The 21,134-nt window shown below is 45.8% G+C and overlaps 1 protein-coding gene across 2 annotated transcripts in view; it reads right to left on the bottom strand.

The window, feature by feature from the left end:
• LOC138467662 (centromere protein J-like) overlaps positions 1-21,134 on the bottom strand; it is a 714,848-nt gene that overhangs the window by 208,238 nt on the left and 485,476 nt on the right. For both annotated transcript variants that reach the window (XM_069607842.1, XM_069607843.1), the window contains one exon: positions 13,018-13,117. In XM_069607842.1, the coding sequence (XP_069463943.1) occupies positions 13,018-13,117 (100 nt within the window). The remainder of the gene's footprint in view (positions 1-13,017; positions 13,118-21,134) is intronic.

Genomic DNA, 21,134 nt, shown 5'->3' with positions numbered 1-21,134 from the left:
CTTTTCAGAAAGCAATGTCTCAGGCTGTTGGAACATTAAAGTTTCTAGAACCTGTTGAAGGGCTCATGAAGAGCAGAGGTTGGATCCAAGTAAGCAAATCCTAAACACTTGATACACTGGGGTGATTCTCAGACCTTTCTCATGCAAGTGATGGGGTATTCTTGTGCATTCCCCCTTCACTTCTGTGCAAAAGGGTGGTCCAATTCGCAAAATGCACAATTTATTTTCTTATTTATTTAGAGTTACTTATATGCTGCGTTTTTCAAATGATAAAGAACAAACAGTTAAATAATTATGAAAAAACAAATGTATCACCAGAAATGTATAACCAATCAAAGTAGAGAGATAACAAATACATTGATTCATAGCATCAGGCAACAAAATAAAACTCGCATATTATAATAAATACTCTTCAAAGTGTTTCATAAAAAAAAAGGGTAAAGTAGGAGACGAGCGAAACTTGAGGGGAAGACCACCACATATTTTTGGAGCTAATAACTGAAAAGAGCAAAATCAAGGAGAATTATAAGATGTATGTCGCGAGGAAAGGAGGAGCCGGGAAGCAGAATGAAGTGGGCAAGTAGTATAATAGAAAAAGGCAAACTAAGAAAGCATGAACACTCTAAATACAAAAAAATATATAATGCACAAAAAAGGAAAGTCAAACCGAGCAGGAACAGAAAGCCAAAAAAAAGCTGAAATAAATTTGGAGACAAAGGAGATGAGAATTTTGAACAAAAAAGAATAGAAATTGCAGAATACAAAATAGAAAGAAAAAACATAATTACATAATAAGATTTACTGATATAAAGAGAACAAACTTTAAGCTGCAAAAGAGCAGCAACTGTTTTGGTGTTGAAAATGTAAGAGGACAAATTCCCTGAATACTATAAAGTTGAGAGTGACATAAATGCAGTAATGCAGAGATATGATTGTGACAAGAAAAAGAGGAATCAAAAACAAAACCCATATACCACGTGCTTTTTGAAACCACAAGCACTACATTTGGAAAAGAAACAGCCAAAGAAGAATTCACGAAGCAGAAGCTGGAAAATAAACTTGATTTTTTGGATTGCAACAAATAAATTGAGAAAGGCTCGATGAATTATCCGCAGAAAGACAAGAAGATAAACACTGATGAAGCACCAAAGTAAAAGTAGCTAAAGAAAAGAAAATGTGTGTATAATTGGCATGCAAATGTGCTGCAAAACCAACATCAGAAATTAGATAAGCAAGTGGAATAGTATACAGAGTGAAAAGAAGACGCCCTAAGACTGTGCCCTGGGGAACACCACAACACAGCAACTTAGAAGGAGAACATGGTCCTTTCCAAGACACCAGACTTGTAAGATTAGAAAAATGAGACACAAACCCTAAAAGAGGTGCACATTCAAGGCCCTTTTCCCCCACTCTGCACAACCGTTCGAAGCCAGAGGCGCGACTTAAAGGAACTTGGGCAAAAAGTCCATGTTTCAGTAACCTTTTGACACACTGCTTGGCCCAGTCCCCATCAATGTGACCAATTTACAGAGTTTGCATAATCAGTTCTGCTTTCTCTTAAAAGCATGTGTTTTCATTACATAAGCAAGTGTGTAGTAACAGATAATCTCTGCCTCCTTACTTATGGAAACCAACACGAGCTCCACACCAAATATGCAAGGCGACTTCATGGTAGCCATCTGCAGAGCCGTGCCACATGAAGATTTGGTTTCCTTCCAGGAAACTGTTGCCAATTTCGGATGAGCATTGTGGTCTTCCAGAAAATAGTACTTTTAATTACACCCTGTTTTTCTCACTGGGTTCATAAGTTTTGGCAATATACCGCAAATACTGTATGTGGTAAATACTGCAGAGGTACCCGCTATAAATCAGGAGTATTGCCCCATAATGTTATATCCACACAAAAGAAGAATGTAAAACATGTTTTGCCCCATAGGTTAAGGGGTGCGGCAGGTTAGTATCCCCTTCCCTTGCGGCCCAAACCCACATGCATCTCAAAACCCCGACATAGTTAATTGAGACGCTACCCAACTGTAATATGTTGACTGCATAGCTATTTCTCAACAACTGCATATGGGCGATGGGTGGTGACGTGCATAAAATACTACATGCAGAAATGTTATTACAGGTGGTGTTCCTGTAGGGCAGCAGTGCAGCCAATGCATCGGCAGAGTGGTGCAATTCCAAAGACAATAGCCACGATTCAGTAAGTGCAGCTATTGGTGGAGCAGTTCAGATGTTTTACTAAAGGCCTCCTTTACACAAAGGTGGATGTTAGACCGGAAACACTGCATGCAGTATTACCAATGTGATGTTTTCAGAAATCCACCTAATTAGGAGTCTATGGTCAGGTCGGTAGCAACGGATTCAGATTTCCCCAAATTCTGCATGAAGTATTTCTGGAAATCTGCATGCATTGTTTCTCTATTTTTTTTAACCCTCCTTCATCCCTCCACCGGCCCCCTCAGTTTCAGGATGGAGATTGCTAGATTGCTTGTATACAGCAGTGGTTCACAATGCTGTTGTAAAAAATATAAATGCTCATGCGCAGAAGGGTCATTGTTCATTGCATGTCAGAGAGAGAAAAGTGGGGCACAGGGTGTCCCCTTTTTTCGCCCTCTTTGGATGTCCCCAAAGCAGGTTTTTACTTTCCTGCAGTGGCCGTCACAGCAGGAAAAATATGTTTAAAAAAAGTTCTGTTTAAAAAATGTTCTGTGGAGTTTTTGCAGTTCTATCGAATGGGAGGAGGTAAAAATTAAAAGTGTTTTTTTGTGATACTTAAAATGTATATAACCAGGCAGTATTTACATGCCCCAGATCTAAGAATCAGGCAGGGTGGTAAAGCAAGAAGTTACCGCCTAACTGTAAATGAGTCCTTAAGGGTGGACTAACATGCACGAAAAAGTCACTTAACCGTGTACTCAATCCAGGCAGAAATGGCACCACGCGCAACTGCTCATGCAAACTGCACATCATTCACTAAGAAAGGACACTTACATCTCAGAACCACCGAACAACAGAAGAAAGGAATACATTCCAAAGCATGCAAAGAAGGCCTTCAAAGACAAATACAAAATGTCCACGCACACAACACCTCCAATGCCCTCCCTGATACTGTCCTGGACACCTTTCACACGGCACCATTATGTTGAAGGTGTGACTTCAGACAAAAGAGAAAGCCTTTGGCAGCTCCTGGGCGCACCCAATGGCATACTTACTTCGGCTGAGGGACACAGGGACACCCCATCTCCTGGGCGGGTCTATTTCTGACTACAGAAGCAAGTGCTGTGTCAATAAAAGGCGGCAGCTACACTTGAAACGAGTTGCCCAGCAACAATAACAAATACATTTTACTTGTAAAACATGTACACAACCTCTAAGAGACAGACTTCAGTCAACAAGCCACCAATCACGCGCAATCGCAAGCAGCAACCAACTCTCGGGCCTCCATCACTCCATACAAGCCATGCATCCCGGCTGCTGCTTCGGGCAGAGAGAGGGGCCCTGGTGCAGTTCTGTCTGCACGGCAACGCCGAACTCTGGAATCTGCCAGGCCACTGTGTCCCTCTAGCAGCCAACGGGCTCCCCTTAGTGACCCACCTGCACACAAGTGTGTCTAGGCAAACGGGGCATCCGTGTTGTTCTTCAAAATGGAACTGTACAGTGCACACTCACGCTCTGCCAGCATCTACCCATGTGCCTTTGCCACACCTTCCTGCTGTGGGTCAAACATTGTCAAAGACGCATGCAAGACATGTGCTGACAGTTTTTTCATATCACAGAGTAGGATAATCCTCCGCGGAGCATAGCTCGGGGGCAACGTGCTGGCCTTGGAAGCAAGACGCGCGAGGCAAACCAGGTTCAATCCCAGGGTCCGCACTTAGAAACCTCTGGGTATTAAGCGCGTTATAAATAACCAGTTGGACAACAATCATTGCACAAGCTGTTATGTAGTTAAGGGGTGCTAGGACATGGCCAGTGCCACGTTGCCATCCTCAACAGACACTTATGTATCCGATTACATTCACAACAGTATGGTTCCTTCCCATAGAAAGGATTGGGTGTCAGTGAAAGTCACACACTGCATGTGTCTGATGCTACACTTGCAACACACACCGGTATCAATGCATGGCTCAGGGTGACACTCGAAGGCTGCTTGTACAGAGTAGTCAAGTTCACTTCACTCCACAGTATATGTGGCCTAGCCGTGTACTACTATAACAGAGGGGACTCTGTGAACAGATACATGAGCAAACTATGACCCAGTTCCAGCACTGCACACACACATACACAAAGAGGCCTACGATCCACCAGATAAGTATATGTGCAGAATGGAACTCCGCCAGTGCAGGAAGGAAAGAATCCGAAGACAAGCCTTTTTCTGTCTCCGCCCCAAGACTCTGGAACCTCCTCCCTATCAACATCAGACTCGCTCACTCACTTCTACAGTTCAGGAAGGAGCTCAAGACCCTCCTCTTCAAGGATTGGCCCATCCCTAACACCTAGGTCCACACAGTCCACTCCCCATCCTACCTGAGACTGGATGATCTGCTCCCCACTGTTTCCTCCCCTGGTTGCTTGTGGATCTGTTGCTGCCAAACTGCCTGCCCTTGCCCTCCTCTTGTTATCTCCCTGCTCCCTTATTTCCCTGGTTCCCTCGCCGCCTACGTCCCCCTAAAATTGTAAAGTGCTCTGTTGCTTGCCAAATCTAGATCTGCGCTCAATAAATACCCTAATAATATTCATAATAATAAAAATAAACACATATCTGAGTGCAGATGTGCCACCGGCTCCATTGTGCACCATCAGGGAAGCCTATTGGCAGCTTCCCATGCCTTCAATAGCCTGGTCCAACAGGTTATCAGTGGAGAAGGAGCTGTTTAGCTCACAGCAAGGACACACTTCCTAAAAGCATGAGGTAATGGTGGAATGTCCTAATGCCCCAGGAAGACAAGGTCCTGCATCCATGTAGCAAGGAGTCTACTTACGCAACTATGGTTCATGCTTCCCACAGACACAGTACAATTGTGATCTGGGACAGCATTTACATACGATACTGGGCACGGTCTGATGCAGGCAGCCAGTAATGCTGTAGGTCAAGGGCCCAGACAAGCAGGTAGAAGCAATGTCATGGATGGACCTTCTAACAGTGCCTCTTCTCAATATCTAGAGGCATGGACACCCCTGTAAGTACAGTGGCCTAACCTGTCCTATCTGCCAGTTAATTGGCACAGTGCAAATCAAAATAGACCATTCATGTAGACTTGAATCTAGTTTGTGAGGAGAGCAATTACCGACCATTTCTTCTGCACTGACAAATTATCATGTTTGGCAGATTTACAGCTGGTGGAGTTACTGCACAGTCCGCTGATTTAAGGTGGCGGATTCACCTCAAGCTTTTTGATGGAGATAAATCCTCCACTTTACCTCCAAAAATTGGCGTATAAACTGCATGGTAACTCTGCCCCTGGTAAATCTGCCAAAAATGGGGAGATACCGCCACTTGGTCCTATGGTAACCTCACTGAACCAAGTGGTGGTAACGATAATATAGTTTGGCAAAATGTTTGCCGAATTACCACATGCTTTAATTGATACTTGATTGCCATCCATCGTCTGTCATCTGAGCCAAACAGCATAACCCCAAAGGCACATGCACATTACTATATTGCATATCCCACCTTCTTGCAGAGTCATCAGAGCAATATTCTTCCACCTGCTCATACCATGTGTCAAGTCTCTGCAGCCAATGGCGGTGTCCATGCATAGGACAACACATGTCACATATAGCTGATATCCAGAGATGCATACTCAATCATACAGCAAATTCATGTTTGCCAATCACTCACATTTCTGCTTGGCCAAACACACTTCGATTGGGTACCTCCCTCACAACTATAACGCCTGTCAGAATTCAACCAACCCTCTTGCCCACCACAACCAATGCAATTCGAAAGACCTTTGCACGAATACGCAGTAGATGCTTGTCCGCAAGATGTCCTCCAAATACATTGGCCTTGTTGCTCAAATGGACCACGCAACATCATGCAGTTATCCAGAAAGGTGAAGAGGCTTTGAAGCTCATTGTTATTCATACAAAGGAATCTATCACAGTGTCACATTAAACCATGTTCATGGATGAGATCATTATGAAAAGCACCTTCATGTAGGTGCCTATTAAGAAGTCATACACATTTACACATAAGCACAAGAAAGATACAAGGAAGTCTTCACGTGACACCATCTTCCCTGCCACACGTGCAAGCCAGAACACATGGGGACATATTGTCCCAGGCTCAGGACACACAACTGAACATGTATGTCAACAGCATACGTGCTGTTGACAAGTGCCTCATGTAATCACCTCGTGGCCAATGCAAATTCAGTTCTACCGATGCGATCTCCAAACATGCTTGTACCATAACCCGTGTCCCCTGCCTAGGCTCATCTGCCACTCAATCCCAGTGTGTCTCAGCTCACCTCTTGCATCACTTGTAGTTGAATATTTACTTCAAAGAAACACACAAAAAACTCCCCCTCCTTTTACATCACACATCGCCATACATCTTCAACCATTCATAGGCCACATTCACAGTGTAAAGACAAATGCATAACCCTACAGTCCATGTTAAGTTTTCCTTCCTGTGTAACATGTTCCACCAGTACTGATATTTTACAAAGACATATTGACTCATGTAATAATCCAAAGAATCCAAAGAACATATACAAACCTTTTTAGACAGGACAGATTTATGATATCTGTGAATGTCAGGTGAATTTTGAGATAAAAGTTGGCAACCCCATGCTTTAACATAATTAGGGTATGCTGAATTCATTTACCCAATTCCCAAGACGAATTTTGAGTGTTTGACCTTTTAATTAGCATAAACAAAATTGCCACCAAATTGCATTATTATGGTAATATATTATAAGCGAATGTTCATGTAGTCTATCTCATCTGCATTATAGTGCAGTCCACATTTAAGTTTGATTAAACTTTTAGTAATATATTGTTGCATCGTAAGTGTGGCTGTTTTTTTAAAAAACAGGATTTATTTGGTTTTCATGTTTTTAGCATATAGACATCAGTACAGTATGATATGTCACATATTTTTACATTCATGTCACTTGTGTCCTGACATCGCCTGTATTTAACAATAACATGTTCCTCAAATTTCCCGTCCTACCACCACCCCGATCCCTCCCTCTGGAATTGCCTGCAAGGTTGGCACCTGGTTTGTGTTTATAATAATTCCTTAGGGTTGCACTGTCTGTGTTCTTGGCAGGAGTGAGTCTGCATGTTCCAGGCCCTGAGCCTCTGGTGTAAATAATGACTGTGTGAGCTCATTCCATAGAGTAATGTCTTTGTTGGTGTCGGAAGGGCACCAGCGTATTGCACGCTTTCAAGCTGCTGTTTCTGCTATTGACCATTTCTTAAGGTCTTGCCACCAATGTGCGACATTGGGGCCGCGTGGAGATTTTCATGTCATAGCTAGCCTGAGTTTTGCTAGTATATATGCTAGATCTTTCATTTTATGATGCATGCCGTGTTGTATTGGGGCACGTAATGCATCCCAGTAAGCAAGCAGATGGTGACATCAGGTTCGTAGTTAGACCTTCTATATTTAATTTGGATGCCACATTTTCTCAGTTTATTCTAATGGTAGGGCATGCCCAAAACATGTGTAGTAACCCGCATCTGATGCGTCACATCTAGGGCATTGTTGTGTGTCGGCTTCGGGGAATCTGGATATCCTAAGGGGTGTTAAGTATGCTCTATGAGTGACAAACAGTTGGATCAGCTGCATTCTAGCATTAAGAGACACCTTCTTGTGGTACCTCAATGTCTTTGACAAGTCCGAATCTTGTAACGGGCGCCTAGGTCCATTTACCATTTGCTCCTAATTACCAATTCCGCTGGTCAAGAGAAATTGATATAATCTGGATATTACGTGACCACCCTCTTCTATATCATATAGGGCTTCAATTACTGAGTGCATTTCCATTTTCTCTTTATATGTTGGCCATCTACTACTCATAATCGCCTTCTGGATGGTACGGTGCAGCAGATATTGGCCTCAGTATATGCCCGTAGTGTCTACTAGCTCCTGGAAGGGTATGAAGGAGGTGCCATCGACCAGGTCTTCTATAGTGTTGATGCTGTGTATTTTCACAATGTATGCAAATACCCAGCTGTGTTTGGGATGCATTTTGGACCAGTGGGGCTATGGGGATCTGTACGGAGAATGGGTCTGTCAGTCCTATTGATGTAAGTGCCCTATCCCATAGTTGGGTGCCTAGTGATACCAGGCGTGAGCTCTGAGTGGCCTGGTTTTTTTGTGCCATAGTAGCTCCTTGGGAAAGAAACCTGGTACTGAGGGTTGGAGTAAATCAGTGTCTGAAGTAGGCTCATTTGCTAGCTAGCTTATCACAAATTGCAGTTGTCCTGCAATGTAATACAATTCAAAGTGAGGGGCTCTGATACCACCCCCTTTTCTGAAGGGAGGATAATGCATTTCTACATCGTCCGTTGAGCCATAGGAATTCTCTGCTTAGGGAATTGAACGTTTTAAAGAAAGACATGGGTATATTATATGGGACATTTGCAAAGTAATGTAGTAGCCTGGGAAATGCTACCATCGTCTACAATGCGACTCTGCCCATTAGTGAAAGGGGGAGTTTAGCCCAGATCTTCATTGAGCTTTTGATTCCATCAAGGGCTTTCTGAGTGTTGTTGACATGTTCAAGCACAGGGCCGTGATATATGTTAATTTCAAGGTATCTAAGTGTGTTAGTGCTCCATTGTAAGGCCAGGACAGGGAGTCTATCAAGACGCACTTTGGTTAAGCCTGCCAGTGGAAACAGGGATGACTTATCTTTACTAATTGTCATACCTGAGAGGCGTGCAAAAAGATCTAGGGCTTCCATTATTAATTCCAAGTTGTCTTCCAGGTTTTGTACATATGGCAGTTTGCCGCTGGCGTACAGGGATATTAGATAGCGAGTTCCATTGATGAGTATTCCTGCATCTATGCATTCTGTTCTAAGGTATATCGCTATTGGCTCCATTGCCAGAATATAGAGCAGCGGGTATAATGGGCAACCTTGTCTAGAGCGCCTTTCTAGAACCCAGGGCGCTGAGAAGTGTTTGTCTGTCTTGACTCTTGCCACTGGTTTGGTATATGTTAGCTTCACCCAGTTGGTAAACGTCTGCCCAAAACCGAACCGACGTAGCATGGCGATCAGACATTCCCATTTGATGGAGTCTAAGGCTTTTATAGCATCCAACACGGCCATCGCACAAGGAGTTTCCCATGATGCAGTGCTGTCAATAACATGGTGCTGATGCCTTAAGTTCCAAGCCATATGTCTCCCTGGCACATACCCCATTTGATCGGAGTGCACTAGGCTATGAATCACTTTTTCAATCTATTGGCCAGCAGTGCTGTCAGGATTTTACTGTCCTGATTTAGCATGGACAGGGTCCTGCATGAGATACAATCTAGTGGCAATTTCTGTGGCTTGAGAAGGGGTATGATTATTGATTCCCTTAACCTACGGGGGAGGATACCTATGCCATACGCTTCCACTAGTGTACTAAGGAGTTGAGGGACCAGGTCCACTGCAAATTCTTTATCAAACTCAGTGGGCAGGCTATCTGAGCGTGGGTCGTCCCTAATGGCAGTGAGCTTATTATGCCTATTAGTTCTTCCGAGGTGATGGGTGCATCTAGACTGTCAACAGCAGGTTCATCGAGTTGAGGGAGTCATATCTCGCTTCGCACTTCCTCTATATCCTCGCTTGGGGCCATAGGCTCTTCTCGGTACAAGTTTTGATAGTACTTTAGGAAAACCACATTGATCCCTTCTTTTTTTTGTATAGCCAAGCAAGCAGTCGACCCGGCTTGTTGCCTTCCGCATGTTGTCTTTCTATATATTTAGAATAACTGTAACAGCCTAATCTCTCCCAGCATTCCATACATTTTTGCCGTAACACTGACTGGTCTGTGTCCCCCTCTCGTTGGCCCGAGTTTGACTGTGCAAGCTCTTGCAGTGCCTCCTCAGTGATGGTGAGTTCCCTGCATAGCAAGGCTTGTATGTCTCTCGCCCTTGCAATTGCAGTGCCCCTAACAACCACTTTCATAGCCTCTCAGAGAGTGCCCGCACTGTTTACTCTACCAGAGGTATGTATGAAGTATTCTTTGATACTATCTTGGATATGGTCTTGAAACTGGGGGTCTTGTAGCATCTCGCTCCTGAGTCTCCATGTGGGGATGAGGTGATCTAGAGGGTATGTATTGCCATTTCAACAAGAGGGGGACATGGTCTAATAAGACTGTGCTCTTATATTCGGAAGCCACGAGTTTGGCGGCGAGGTCTTTCCCAACAAAAAAATAGACGAGTCTGCTATGGACTGAGTGTGGTGCACAAAAGTGCAAATAATTTCTGGAGTACGGGTGCAGCGTTCTCCATATATCCATATATCCACAAGCTCGAAGGATGTCAAGTGTGTTATCAACGACCGAGCTGGTGGGGCAAGTCTTTGGAGTTTGGTATCTGACCTATCCAATTGCGGGTTTACCACACAGTTATAGGCCCTCCCCATATGATCTTGCCCTCCCGGTATGGCCCAAAACGTAGATATAGTATCTGGAAAAAGGCTGCTGTGTCATGGTTGGGAGCATATGTATTAACTAGTATCTACATTCTCTAGGAGACCCTGCACCAGCACCATTCTACCCTTGTGCAAAGGGCACAGTGGGGCTATCCAAATCAACACTCTGCGGGCATACGCAGAGTATAGAGAGCCGATGGTTCGCCCACTCCATTTGCTAGCAATCAGTGCTATTTTATCTGCTGTGAGGTGGGTCTCCTGTAGTAAGGCAATATCGATTTTATGTCTGCGGAAGTATGCATAGACACGGTTTGTTTTCACATAACTGTTAAATCCTCAGACATTCCAGGTAAGGAAAAGGAAATGAGTTCGGCTATAGAAAATGTTTCAAAATAGCCATTGTCCAGCTTAAGGCTTCAAATCTCCAGAAAAAGATTTAGGAGTGGGCTGACCCCTCCCATCTGGGAAACCTTTTCTGCTCTTCATCTCCGTCCAGCCATCTGCACCTGCCTCAGTCTTCCTGCCAGCTCCATCGCCCCGAACAGCAATGGCAGGGGCTGAGCTTACTCTGTTATATACCCTCTGTGCTGCCCCTATTCTCAGGCTTGCGTGCCTACTTTCTGTCCTTCATCAGCTTCTATGGATTTTGCCAACAATTGCATTTCAGCTGACATCATCTTTCTCTTGCAAAGACCAGCCAAGGACATGGTTTTGTCCATCAGAGTCCACTAGGGATTTTACTAAACATTGTATTTTTAACTGACATCCTCGTTCACATACAAAGCAGGGACAAGGACATAGCACTGTCCTTCAGAGGACATTAGGGATTCTGCCATCCACATTCACATACACAGCATGGACAGCACGGCTAGAGACATGGCTGTGTCCTTCATGATAGAACTACAGAAGGCCTGCATTTTGTAGTTCGCAGTGTTCACTGCTATCTATGTTTTGTGTTTTGCAAATACATTGGCTTCCTTCCCAGAAAAGTCTTACATAGCCGTTAACGGACATTGTTTACACAACCAGAAGGTGCTGCGGCAAGCTCAAGGTCATTGGCTCGCAGCCCAAACATTTAGAAAAAAAACTCTTATGTACTTCTTCGCAACATGGAAAAGCAATCTCGCAGCTTTCATTTCACTAAATATAAAAGTGTTAAAATCATGCTGTGCATTATAGCAAGGAGACCTGCATTTCACTCAATATTAAACTGTTTCCGTCACACAGTGTAGAAGGCCTGGTCTGAAATTCAGATCACAGGCCATATTAAGCATAGCTGATATGGGCAGACATAGGAAAATACATGTCATCTTTATTTAATTTTAAGATGGTCAATCCATTAAACTTCATTGCCCTGTTTTATTTATTTATTTAATTGTGTTTTTATAACACGCCTAAAACCGTACTTGAGTTTGGTTTCTAAGCGTGGAATTGGGATACAAAACACTGTTGCTCTGCGTGATCTTGCTTCCAAGACCAGCTTATTGCCCCTGTGCTATCCTCCATTAACATCTCATCATCCAGGAACATTGAGTGGGTAGTAGGAGCAACTTTTATTCAGAGACTAAAAAGCTACAAGACTATAATAGCAAGCACTTTAGGGAAAAATATATTACCATAAACTACCCATGTACCAAGGAAGTACAAAACGGATGCAAACAATGCTCAGCAGAGTGATTTTTTAATACTGGCCTGTCTGCCGAATAAAGACATTACAGAAGTGCCCCCTACCATGCCGCATCCAACAACACCCTTCATTCAATCGAGACACACTTCCACTATGTTTATTTTTTCACTTCAACCACTGCACAAGGGGCTTTTCAAGACCCCCACCCCTGCCCCTGCAACCCTCCGTAACCCCACCAATACAGTTACAGGGAGCTGTCCATGGTCATAAGAGGCAGGACGATCTTCAACTTTTGGAGGGCATGGACCATACGTTAGAAGAGAAAAATGGTACGTTTGGCACGCAGACATCCCAACTGTAACACAACAGGACACTAGGTTTGTTATAATTGCTGATGAAACCCTTCACTTACCAATCATTGACTTTCTACATGCCTTATTATGCAGCACCATTTTACTGGCTAATTTGAAAGATGAACAGAGAACTACACATATTTATTTTTGCCTACAACCTGGTTCATGACAATTGGCTGAGGTAATGTGACCCCATCCAGATTCTGCCCCACCTGTTGGGACCCAAAGCCGGGGGCACACTGAACCACACAGCATTATACATCTCAACCTTTTCATAAAGTAATTATTGCTGTCCATATTCCAATTGGCTCACAAGAGTTAATGACAACAGGCAACAGCTTCAATATACATAATTTTAATTGAAATTGAATGACACACAAAATAAAAGGCATGGTATTGCATTACATAGCTACATAGTGCTTACCTTTTACAAATGAATTTGAGTTGCTGTCCTTAAATACACTCAGGTGTGAGACAAGAACAGGGGACTTTCGGTGAGGGTTATTTAGAGGTGGGTGAACAGCCTGTATACAAAGGGGACAAAAAGGAAAAAACACATATTGTACGGCTCATTTTGCTCATGGTCAATTTTTCTTTTTCTTATACACGCATAAAATAAGTACTCATATTAGTAACAAGAGGAAAGAAAAAGCGTACTGTGTAAACTATGGTAAAGTTATAAGAAGCATTTGCCAAAACTGAAAGGTATAGTAATGATCTAGAAAGCCGAACTGAGCAAATGTATTGGCTTTTCTAAATAACACGATCAAGGAATATTTTGAAGTTGTGTCACCAGAATTTCTTTCTTTTATTCAAGTGCAACACAGTACAGAAAGCTGAATTGCAGTCTTGCATTTGCCATGGAAACAGCACATCATCTCTTAATATTACCATGCACCTCTTATAGTGATAAAATAATTGATTGAAGAGAGACAAAATAAGGAGCCCAGCCTTTTGAAAAAAAGATTAGGTAAATAAAGCACAATTAGTCTACAATGTTATTGATTTCTACTGCCTAACAATAACTACCTAGATTTGCTTAGGCTCCCTGTCAGGAAGAGGAGAGGGTCTCACACAACATGTTTTAAAGGCGGCTATCAATAATTGGGGAACAATATCTATTGCTGTTTTCCATCTGAAACTTTCCAGTAGAAGAAATGTTACACTGGATTTTGGATGTGACCGAATATAGAATTCAAATGAAGGCACAGAAGACAAAGTACACTCAGCTATAAGGTGCAAGAAGGACCACGCCAAACATCTGTCATGGTGCAGGTCATGCTTGAGGCCATTAAAGGCCAAGTGGACTTACACAACAAGGCAGACGAAAAAAATGGATACACATTTTCAACAGCTAAATGAGAAAACGGGGTCCTTTGGCCAAAAGGTGGCGGAATGGAGAATTGACTCCAAGAACACAAAGAACAATGAAAGATGTTAACTGTCTTAATTTGACTCTTGCATTAAAAGACTACAGGATAAAGAATCTTTTTTTCAGTGAAAAAAGCAAGATATAGAAGACATATGTACATGAACAGACATTAAGGTCTACAACACGCCGAAAGGCATGGAAGGGTATGGGCATCTAGAATGTATTGCAACATTTCAGAAGGAGTAGTAGGTATAATAGCCTTTTTGGGTGTAATTGTTCCCACTTTGTGAGTCCCCCAGCATTTTTGCTGGACTTTTGCATTTTTTGGACTGATTCTCCCGAGTGAATGGGAACCCTTTTCCACACTCACTCATCCTTTTACTCTGACCCAGGGGAACCCCTTTTCTACCTATTGTTGGTACTTTTTAATGGAGTTATGCTTTCCTCCAACATTTCCGGCATCTACGTTTCACTATTGCAGCACACAGCACTTTCTGTGCTGTGTTACTGGGAGTTCCGAGAGCTTCCATTTTGGTTTTACCTGTGATAACACCCCATTACAAGGGCACAGGGACACTTTCTGTCCTGCCTGTGTTTTATTTTGTGAGATCAGCCCACCCCACCTTAAGTGGAGTGCTGAGGGGAAAAATGGTCTCCCTTTTCTCTCTTTTCCAGTAACTTTTAGCTACTGTTCCAGGTTTATCAGACAGGCTGGCAGCAGTTTACCTTTTTTCACAACATTTTGTGTACTTTTGTTGCAGGCTGTATCCTCAGCTGCGATAGGGGACACAAGGGACACCATTAGCCTAAAATGTGCCTAAAATAGTGGCTGTAACTTTCTGTACCTTGTTCAAAATGCCTTCTGCAAAATTACTTGGCACTACTTGGGTCTTCTTCTGCCTGGGTGGGGAAGGTCGTGATGGGTCTTTTGTCATTGGCAGGCTTCCATTGGAAATCCTGCCCAGACTCTCTGAGGGCCTGAAAGGATAGGAAGTGAGCAAGGTGACCGAAATTGTCTTTTTCTTGCAGTATGCTTGCCTAGAACCAGTTTGTACTGGGAGACTGGCTGTCCCGATTGGACATGATATGATATGATATGATAAGGCATTTGTAACGCGCCTATACACAAGTGTTTCAAGGCGCGACGAGGCAGGGGGGAAACAAGGGGAGACAGACAACGATCTTACTAGGCCAGGTGCTATTCAGATTGCGCAAGTGCAAGGGTAGAGGGGAAGGGAAAAGTGCATGGGGGAAAGGGAGAGGGGAAAGTGCAGTACAGGGTTATTAGCATACAGCATATAGGATAAATAACAAGGGCCAGCTGGTGGCAAGTGCGAGGTAAGTGCAGACAAGTGCTGGGAAGGGGGGCTGTATGGATACAGACACAGTCCCGTAGTGCAGGGGTTGCCGTGGAGGCAGTGCAGGGGAGAGTGGCTGGGCAGAGAACGGTGAATGGCCCAGTTGCAGATTCAGTGCAGTTTCAGTAGTATTAGCAGGGGAGAGGGGGAGAGAAAGCGGAGGCAAAGAGGAAGGTTTTGAGGTGCTTCCGGAACCGGAGGTGGTTCTCCTCAAGTTTCAGGGAGGTAGGAAGGCTGTTCCAGAGGGAGGCCCCTGCAGTGGAAAGAGATCTGCCCCCAACTCGTTGTTTGGAGAAGCGGCTGACCCTGAGGGAGTTGGAGGCGGATGAGCGAAGAGCTCGAGAAGGAAGATATTTAGGAAGAGAGAGTTGAAGGTATTTTGGCCCAAGGCCCCAGACGGCCTTGTGGACAATGCAGAGGGTTTTGAACTTGATCCTCGCAGTCACTGGGAGCCAGTGTAGTGATTTCAGTCCTGGAGAGATACGGTCCCTGGGCTTGAGGCCAAGGACAAGTCTTGCAGTCCTGTTCTGGATGAGTTGCAAAGGGCGGAGAGTAGAGGCGGGCAGATTAAGATAGAGGCTGTTACAGTAGTCCAGCTTAGAGAGAACCAGGGCTCTAGAGACAGTGAGCTTCTGGGGGAAGGAGAGGAAAGAAAGGATACCTCTGAGGAGGTGTAGCTGGTAGTGTGACTTCTTAGATACGTCGGATATGTGAGGAGAGAAGGAGAGTGTGGAGTCGAAGATGACCCCAAGGTTTTTTTCTTGCAGGTAGGAGCAGGAAGAGGGCCCAGAGAGGCCGGCCAGAGAGCAGCAGGGAAGGAGGGAGTGGGAGTGCCGATGAGTAGAATCTCAGTCTTACTGGCATTAAGGCAGAGGTTGTTGGCGGCACACCATTCCTGGATAGCAGAAAGACAGTCAGAGATGAGGGAAGGAGAAGATGAGGCCGAGGGTAGCCTGAAAATGAGTTGGGTATCATCCGCATAGCACTGAAAGTAGGGGCAGAGAGCGGCGATGTGGTGGGCGAGAAGTGCCAGATACTGGTTGAACAGCCAGGGAGAGAGGTTAGATCCCTGGGGGACACCACAGGTAGAGAAGAAGATGTCAGAGAGGAAAGACCCCAGTTGGACCTGGGAGGGTCGATTTGAGAGGAAAGAGGTCAGCCACGTCAGAGCCTGACCAGTGATACCGAGGTTATCACGGAGACGGTTGAGCAGGATGGTATGGTTGACAGTATCAAAGGCAGAAGAGAGATCAAGCAAAATGAGAACACATGGAATGTTAGAGTCAAGGTTCGAGAGCAGGTCCTCACGGATGTTCAGGAGAGCAGTTGCCGTGCTTCTGGCAGCTCTGAAGCCAGATTGATGGTCATGAAGACTACCAACACATTCAGCATGGAGATTAAGCTGGAAGATGGCCAGTTTCTCCAGGAGCTTGCCCAGGAAGGTAGTGATAGAGATTGGGCGATAGTTAGCTGGGCAGGAAGGGTCGGAAGAGGGTTTCTTAAGAAGTGGGTGCACAAGGGAGTGCTTGAGAGGGGATGGGAAGACTCCAGAGGCGAAGGAGTGATTGCAGAAGTCAGCAAGGGCAGGAGCCAAGGAGTCAATGTGGTCCTTGATAGTTTTGGAGGAACAGGGGTGGACCTGTTTTGACGAGATTTTCATAGATCGGACTTGTCTTGAAACCTCGTCAGCAGAAAAAAGGGGAAAGGAAGAGAAGGGGAGAGGCGGGGTGGCTGCAGAAGAGCCAGAGGAAGGGCAGGGAATAGAGGGGGGGAGGTTATAGGAGGAGAGTGAGGACAGGATGTCCTGAGTTTTTGAAATGAAGTGAGAGGCCAGTGCCGTGCAGAGGGCCTGTGAGGGGACAGGAGAGGTAGAGACTGCAGCAGGGTTGGCCAGCTCCTTGCAGATTTTAAAGAGTTCGGCCGAATTGTTAGATGCCGCAGAGATGTGGGCTTGGATAAGGGCTCTCTTCTTGGTGAGAACGGAGAGCCGGTATTGCCTTTGGAGCAGGCGACAGGCCAGTTTGTCAGAGGATGAACATGAAGCACGCCATTTCCTCTCTGCCACCCTGCACTTGCGTTTAAGGGTGACGAGATCCGAGTCATACCAGGAGTTACATTTGGCTTTGGGCTTCAGGTGGATTCTCATGACAGGGGCAAGGATATCAAGAGTATCAGATATAGCAGAGTGGAGAGTGGAGAGGGCTGTGTCAGGGTGGGAGTCAGCCGAAGGGGGAGGAGGGGGCAAGAAGGTGGTAGCGAAAGCCTCAACTGACACGCGCTTCATGGGTCAGATGACCGAGAAGGAAGGTGGCAGTGATGGGGGTGGCTTTGCCTGTGGGGTAGGGAGGGTGAGGTGGGAGGAGAGGAGAAAGTGATCACTCCAGGAGAGAGGAGTGGAGAGAGGGACAGAGAGGGGAAGGTCAGAGGAGATCAGGGCATCAAGAGTGTACCCTGCAGAATGAGTCGGCCCAGACGGGAGAATAGAGAGTGAGAGAGAGTCGCAGAGGTTGCGAAAGAGTCCAGAGGGGGGACAGGAGGCATCCAGGTGGATGTTGAAGTCTCCAAGAAAGAGGAGTTGAGTGGTTGAGGACAGGAGTGAGGAGGAGAGGTCCGCCCACTCGGAGAGGAAGGAGGAAATTTGACCAGGTGGCCGATAGATAGTAGCCACGGTAAGGGAATAGCTAGGAGAGAGAGAGAGTCGGCAGACAAGACATTCAAAAGAGGAGTAGGTCTGCATGGGAGTAACAGTGGCAGGAATCCACTCAGGGAAGATAAGGGCCACACCTCCCCCTGCACGGTTGGGCCTGGGCACAGAGAGGATCTTGTAACCGTCGGGTAGGAGTGTGTCAAAGCTGGTGACAGAGCTGGCCGTGAACCATGTCTCAGTGAGACCGAGTACGTCAAGGTCAAGTTCCTCAAGAAGGCGGCAGATATCAGAGGAATGTTTGACGGCAGAGCGAGAGTTAAGAGTGGCAATGTGGAGAAGTTTGCCATCTTTGAAGGACTTCCGGGGAGGGGTACAGATCAGAGATACACCCTGCGGAGGTGAAGAAGGAGCACGAGAGGGGGTGGGGAGGGAGGGAAGAGGCAGGTTAGTCGAGGACAGAGGAGGGGGCACAGCAGGAGAGGAAAGGAAGTTGATGAGGCGTGGGAAGCATCTATCGAAGAGGTGAAGGTTGGCCTGAGGGCCTTGGACCAAGACGGTCCCATTAGCATAGACATTAATGATGGCCTTTGAGGAGTGGAAGGAAGCCAAGAGGACATCCCAATGGGTCCACCATTAATGGGAGAAGAGGAGAAAGGAGAGAGCACAGAGACCATATGAAGGGTCCATAGGTCAGGAGAAGGCACGAAAAAGAGGATGTCAGTGAGAGTTTCCTTGGAGGAGGCACTAGTGTAGGTGTCAGCGATAGGGAGGCCTGGGTTGGAGACCAGGATGTCCTTTTTAAACTTTTTCCTACCAGATTTAGTGAGGAGAGCAGGATAGTCAATGAAGAAGCAGTTAGAAAAGATTGGTGAGATAGAGAGCACCATAGAATAGGAGGGAGTGGGTGGGGGAAGACAGGACAAGTGCAAGCGGACAGGAAGAGAGCGGCAGGCGTTAGTTTACCACAAATTCAGAACATAGTAAGCGTATCAGGTACACAGTGGAGAGGCCACCTAAGTTTGAAAATGCAGATGCAAAACAAAAGAGGTGATGGCTGGAAGGTTTGGAATTAATCCTAACCTCTGGAATTGCTCTGGGCAACCTTCCAGACCATCATTCTTCGCCTGCCAAGCCATTACAAAAGGGGAAAGACCATATGCAAATCAGGCTTGGTGCCACCCTAAAAAGGGCAGGCCAGCCCCATTGGACAGCCACCTCCCAAGTTTGAATGAATGCATGTCTGGTGATTGGTGGGTTCAGCTGGTTTTCCTGCATAAAAGACAAGGGGCCTCATTCCGACCCTGGCGATAACCAAGGCGCTATTTGGTTGACGCCGTTATTGTTCCGACTCCGCCATGGTGAATGGCGGAATTACCACCCCATTCCAAGGTTGGCGGGGTCGGTAATTCCCCATTCACCATGGGCCCTTCCCCATTCCCATTTTCGCCCCATATGGGAATGGGGAAGGCGCTAATTACGGCACCGGAAATTACGGTGCCGTAATTAGCTCCTAGGTCCCTTTGCGAGTTGGTTTTTTAACGCCTGCAAAAGGCAGGCGTTAAGTACCAACCCGCAAAGGGAACTCGGAATAGGGCAGTAAGGGTTTAACGGCACCGGTCTCGTTACCGGTGACCTTTAACCCTTACCGCCCTACTCGGAATGACCCCCAAGGACCCCGGAGCAGAATCTCAGAGCCGACTAATGGACTGAAGATCCAAAGAGGAATTCACAGAAAGACATCCCCAGCAACTTCCAGCGACTGGCAGAGTGTTTCGTGACCTTGGCGACCCGACACCGAATTCCAAGCAACAGGGAAGATCTCTTGAAGATGACCTCCTCCCCTGGACTGGTGGGCCTAACCAGTCCCAAGACCACCTGCATTTTGTGCCATCCCTTGAAGAGCAACAATCTTCCAGGCTTGCAAACTCCCAATACTCTGGGACCACCTGTGCCATTTTGTGGTGCAAATATCTTGTGAAATGCGGTTTTGGCTGAAACCTTGTGGGCATCCTCCAGGACCAGCAGTGACTCTTTCCCAGTCCTAGACGCTCCCTCTGCTGAGTCGACTGAAAAGTGGAGAGAAGTCTGCCAAACGACAACTGTAACGGACCTGAAGCCTGTGAAGAGCACCAACACACCAGTGCCACGAAGATCTGCTGCTGGGCATCCCAATGCATGAGTGCAACTGTCTGAACCTGCCAAAGTTCCTTCTTCAGCCACCAAGGCCAAGAAACCCAAACCGGGGTTCTGCTGTTGCCTCCCCTTGAGGTCCTGCTACACCGGCTTCTTCGCCTAAAGGTACTGTCCCGCACCTAGGTATTTACCTGGAGCATACTTTGTTGTTCTTGTGTTCCTTGGGGCTACATTCAGCTGCTTCTTGCACCCCTCCAGGGCCTGCCTAGAGCCTCATTGGGGCGGACAACCCATTGGGCTCTCTTCTGCCTTAGGACATTGGTCTTTGGGCTTTGCTGCAAGGGAAATCTCAATTTCCTTGTTTGGTGAAACTTAACGGCAAACTTGAAGAGTGCCTGCTGGACTCTGTCTTCTGGAACATTGTCCTCTGCTTTCCCACCTTTTCTTCAGCAGCCTTTGGTTGCTGGTGTCCCAGTGTCCCTACTGACTTTGTGACTTACATAAGACAGGTTTGGACTGCCGAGGTTAGGCTAAGCTAAAGTATTTCAGTACCTAACGAAGTTGGCTTACCTGTTCCAGGTGTTTTCACTATATTGGCTGTGTTACCTACTCCTATTCTAAAAGTATTGCCTACTGTGAGTATTGCTACTGTATCCTCATATGACCTACTGTGAATAGTACTTACCTAATTTACTTATGAAGCCTTAGTATATTGCGATAAATCTAAGGATGTCATTACTCCTTTCCCTGGGTTAACCTCTCCCCATGTGGACAGGGGACAGCAGCCACCACCTGATCCTGACCCTAGGGACAGTTATATGAGAGAGGACCACCTGGAAGGAGGTGACCCTCAGGGAGATAGGATGGCATCATTGGGGAAATTTGCATGGCCCCCCCACCCCCTTTCCTTTCTAGGGATGATTCCTCTGTTCCCCAGACTTCAATGGCACATTATCATGCTCCTCCCAAACTCTCTTGTAGATCAACTTTAATTTCCTCCCAAAATCCCATTAGGGAAAATATACTGACTA

This window comes from Ambystoma mexicanum, chromosome 4q (genome assembly GCF_040938575.1).
Source record: "Ambystoma mexicanum isolate Mex_15411 chromosome 4q, UKY_AmexF1_1, whole genome shotgun sequence".
Lineage (NCBI taxonomy): Eukaryota > Metazoa > Chordata > Amphibia > Caudata > Ambystomatidae > Ambystoma > Ambystoma mexicanum.
The sequence above is the reverse complement of the archived record's forward strand: the minus strand, read 5'-3'. Positions and strand labels throughout refer to the sequence as shown.